This window comes from Protobothrops mucrosquamatus, unplaced genomic scaffold (genome assembly GCF_001527695.2).
Source record: "Protobothrops mucrosquamatus isolate PMUCROS unplaced genomic scaffold, P.Mucros_1.0 scaffold948, whole genome shotgun sequence".
In the NCBI taxonomy this organism is placed as follows: Eukaryota; Metazoa; Chordata; class Lepidosauria; order Squamata; family Viperidae; genus Protobothrops; species Protobothrops mucrosquamatus.
Window position 1 is genome coordinate 274,361 of NW_015387194.1, and position 4,165 is coordinate 278,525.

Genomic DNA, 4,165 nt, shown 5'->3' on the forward strand with positions numbered 1-4,165 from the left:
TTATTATTATTATTATTATTATTATTATTATTATTATTATTATTATTAAAAATACATATAAATAAGAAACATACATCAATACCATGGAACAGCTACAAATCCATGGACATATTCAAAATTTCCGCCAAATATAGAGCAGGTAGATAAACTGGAATGAATGTACAAATTACTTAAGAAATGCATGTGTGCTGTGCAGTCATGTTTTTTTAAAAAAATATTCAGTGTTGTAGTTAACCTGCTCATAAACACTTTGTGTGTGATGAGAATTTATCTGTTGAACCATTAAAATATAAATAAAAAGTTAATTGATGTTACCTTTAAAAAAGCAGCCACAAATTTAAGAGAATGAAGGGAGAAAAAGAGAGATGGTCAAGAGACAAGACAGGATAGGAAGGATAAAGAGAAAAGAAAAAAGAAGTAACCAATGGGATGGGGAGTAAAGTAAGGACAGAATCTTGGTACTTGTGCAAATTAAATAATCGATCTGTAAATGAGCACACAGAAATTTTGATGATATATCTCTTTAAAAGAAAATATATATTCTATACAATTTGTTCTTTCAATGTCATTGTTAAAAAAAGTTTTATTTGTAAGGAGCTAATCTTCAAGGTAAATGAAAAACAGAATACTACTCTTCCTCATAAGACATAATCCCCAATTTTGTTATTTATTATTCTTTTGGGATATTTGTAGTTAAGATTTTAAAATATATTTATTCTCAGAATTAAGCCACTTCTGAGCATTGGGATGGGTGGTAAGAAAGTATAGTTTATTTAAAAAGAAATCAAACCCACTTGAATCTTACCGTTTTTCCAGCACCATTTGGACCCACCAAAATAGTTAGAGGATTAAAGAAAGCGATAACTTGTTTATCTTTATCCTCCACACCAAAGCTCCTCACACCAAGAATGCTCATTTTATCAATCTTAGACATGTTTGAAAAATATTCTTCTTTCCACTAGCAGTAAACTGTATTCAAAAAACCCTGCAGAGTAATAGTTAAATAGAATAAAAAGTGACAGTTTCAGTAATCTTTCTAGATAAGGGAAACAATATGCCATATGTAATTTGCTTAGATTTGCATATAAACAAATTTCTAAATATAGAACTAAAAGAATAAAACATCAGTAAACAATTTTGTCAAAACGTTTGTTTGATTTCATCCACAATTCAAAAGGTAGACTAGCACCATCTATTCCAGACTTTATTGATCCATAAATTAGATGACACTCAAGCTTTCACCTCAATATTACTATGGTATGTAAGGAAAGGCAGAAAGTTGTGAGGACTTTGGGTATAGATAAGAGCTTTTGTTTTTAATAAAAAGCTTGATTAAAAATAAACACAAACAGTGGATTTTCAAAAGGCCAATTGAATAAGCTAACAAAAACAATAAAGAAGTTTTCATGAGAATAGACTCATAAAATTAAAGGTGGGGCAAACAGCTGAGAATTCTTAAAAAGAAAATTAAGGATAGTGTAATCTCAAATAATACCAATGAGAAAGAAAACAAAACAATATCTAAAGGAGCCAACATTGTTGAATAAATAGCTTGTGAAAAAGCTGTCACTAATGAAAGATGGTTATTGGAAATGGATGGAAAAATTAACACCAAGGAAGTTACAGAATATACATGCAGTACTATCTCCCTGACATGGCTTGGTAATATTTGTTGCTGTTGCTGTCATTTGTAACTATAATTGCTTTGTATCACCTAAAGTTGCTTTGGTAACTGAAGCTGTAATGCTAAATGCTTATGCAGTTCTTTTAATTCTGTTCCAAACAGCTTCCGCATCCTCTTTCTTATACCCACTTTCATTCCTTCTGTTGAGAGATTACTTAGGATCCAAGATTTCTTCATACTGGATTTTTGCTTTCTTTTTTGGTACTCAATCTACTTTCCTTCTAGTTTCTTTTACTTCTTCCCTTTTCCTCCATGTCCATCTTTTCCAACATCCATGCTGAATACAGTACTTGAAAAATAGTGTGTCTCATATTTGGAGTCTCTCAGTGTCCTTGTATTCTTTGCAAATTCTCTCAATTATTTGTCAAAAACTACATCATACACTTTTAAATAAATTTGAGCATATAGATGCACAAAAACTTGCTTAAACCACATATTAAGATCAAGCGGTTCTTTTTCAAAGAGCTACAGAATAATCTTCATATTTATTTGTTTTTTGGACCTCTACTCTAAAATTTACTTTGAAAAGATCTTCAGAAGAGGAAAGGAATAAGAAGGCGTTCAGAAATACACAATCTTGTTAAACCCAAAAATGTGAACTCCCACACTGTTAAAAATGGAATCATAGAGGGAGTATGTGTTTAATAGAAGGATCTTTGGATGCTCCTTGTTTCGTGATCTACAATTCTGGGATATACTTGAAACTGCTGTTAAGACAGTTGAAAACCCACTTCTTGATAAGCTTTTAAAAAATCTTTCTTTTCTCTTTCTTACATTTTTTACATATTACTTTACTTTCTTTTCAAAATTTGTACTGTTTTTCTCTTTAAAAAATTGTATGTATACACACACACATACATATACACAATATACACATATACTTGTGTATATTTATCGTGGTTTTTATTATCGCCTGTTCACCGCCCTGAGTCCCGTAAGGGAGATAGGGCGGTATATAAATTCAATAAATAATAATAATAATAATAATAATAATAATAATAATAATAATAATAATAATAATACACATACACACACACGTGCACACACTCACACACATATATATATACACATAAATACATATACACATACATATATATGCATGCATACATACCGGTACATACATACACACACACAAACACACACAGAGCATTCCATGCATATATTTATTTTTTAAACATATCAGGACCAGCCTCAGTGCAGGGATCGGAGGAGGAGGAGGAAGATGTGCTGCTATTTCAAAGGGAAGCCCTTTTGAAGAAAGGTTTGGCTGACGAAAGGCATCGCCACCTCTCTAGCAATTGGTTCCACTGAGAAGATCTGAGATCTGCCTGCATCCGTTGTTTCTGTTAAAAATTACAATGCCCCCCCGGGGGGGAGGAGAGAACACAGGCCGGTGGAAAGGGCAAAAAAAACAACAACAATGCAGCCCACTCTGGCACAAAACCCCAATGCCCACCGCAGCGGGTTCTCCTTCTTAACTCAGCAGTTCCTTTAACGGCAAGGATCCCGCCCCCGGGCACCCCACATCCCCCAGTGTGACTCAGAAGCCACGGGGCAGAGGCCAGGGCTTCGAGGAAGGGCGCCGGAATTCCGAAGGAGGATGAGCATCCCGCGCGCGCGCGCGCGCGACTCCCGCTTTCCGCGACCGAGAACTTCCCAGACCGGCAGCGAAACGGCGCGAGAAGGGGGGCGGGGGAAGCCTACCTTTCTTGGGGCGGGGAAGGAGCGCAGCTCTGCGGAGGGAGGAGACTCGGATTTTTTTTTGGGGGGGGGGGGAAGAGGCAGTTCCGGCCGCTCGACGATTTAACATAGAATCGCGCAAGAGAGAGAACCTACCGCCTTGATTGACACGCCTGGCTCACAAGTGTCATGGGGGGGGGGCGTGCCTGACGGAGCAAGGGCTCTCGAGTGGGAGGAGTTACGTCTACCGCCCGGGCCGCGAACCCGACATTAGTTTCCCGCCACCGCCGAAGAAACGTCACCTGTCTGACGTCAGCAACCTGCGAGCATAGAGATAGTCAAATATAGAGTGGCCTCAGCAAACGCGGAGGAGGAGACGAAGAGGAAAGGCTCTGGTAAAGCAAGCGTAGGCCTGAGCTCTTTAAGAAATCATGTCTAGGAACATGATTTCCAGTGATTCCACGAGTGGCATTTCTAAGTGCCTCGTTCCTGCCCGTGACAGCTTGCCGCTTAGGAACCAGGAAATAGCTCCAGGCTTATACTACTAATAATAATGCTTTTAGAACTACAACTCCCGGCTGCCACAAGGAAGAGGGGGGGCAATTTGTTTACCAAAGCAGCTGAAGGCAGGACAAGAAACAATGGATGGAAACTAACCAAGGAGAGAAGCAACCTAGAACTAAGGCAGTGTTTCTCAACCTTGACAATTTTAAGGCATGTGGACTTCAACTCCCAGAATTCCACAGCCAGCATTGCTGGCTGTGGAATTCTGGGAGTTGAAGTCCACATGCCTTAAAATTG

General features: G+C 38.0%; 1 protein-coding gene across 1 annotated transcript in view; it reads right to left on the reverse strand.

Annotated features, from left to right (window-relative positions):
* RAD50 (RAD50 double strand break repair protein) overlaps positions 1-3,544 on the reverse strand; it is a 49,996-nt gene extending 46,452 nt beyond the window's left edge. Inside the window, exons 1-2 of the mRNA XM_015819558.1 lie at positions 3,521-3,544; positions 806-985 (exon numbers count right to left, since the gene is read on the reverse strand). Coding sequence (XP_015675044.1) covers positions 806-934 — 129 coding nt within the window. The 5' untranslated portion in view covers positions 935-985; positions 3,521-3,544. The remainder of the gene's footprint in view (positions 1-805; positions 986-3,520) is intronic.
* Positions 3,545-4,165: the final 621 nt, after the last annotated feature.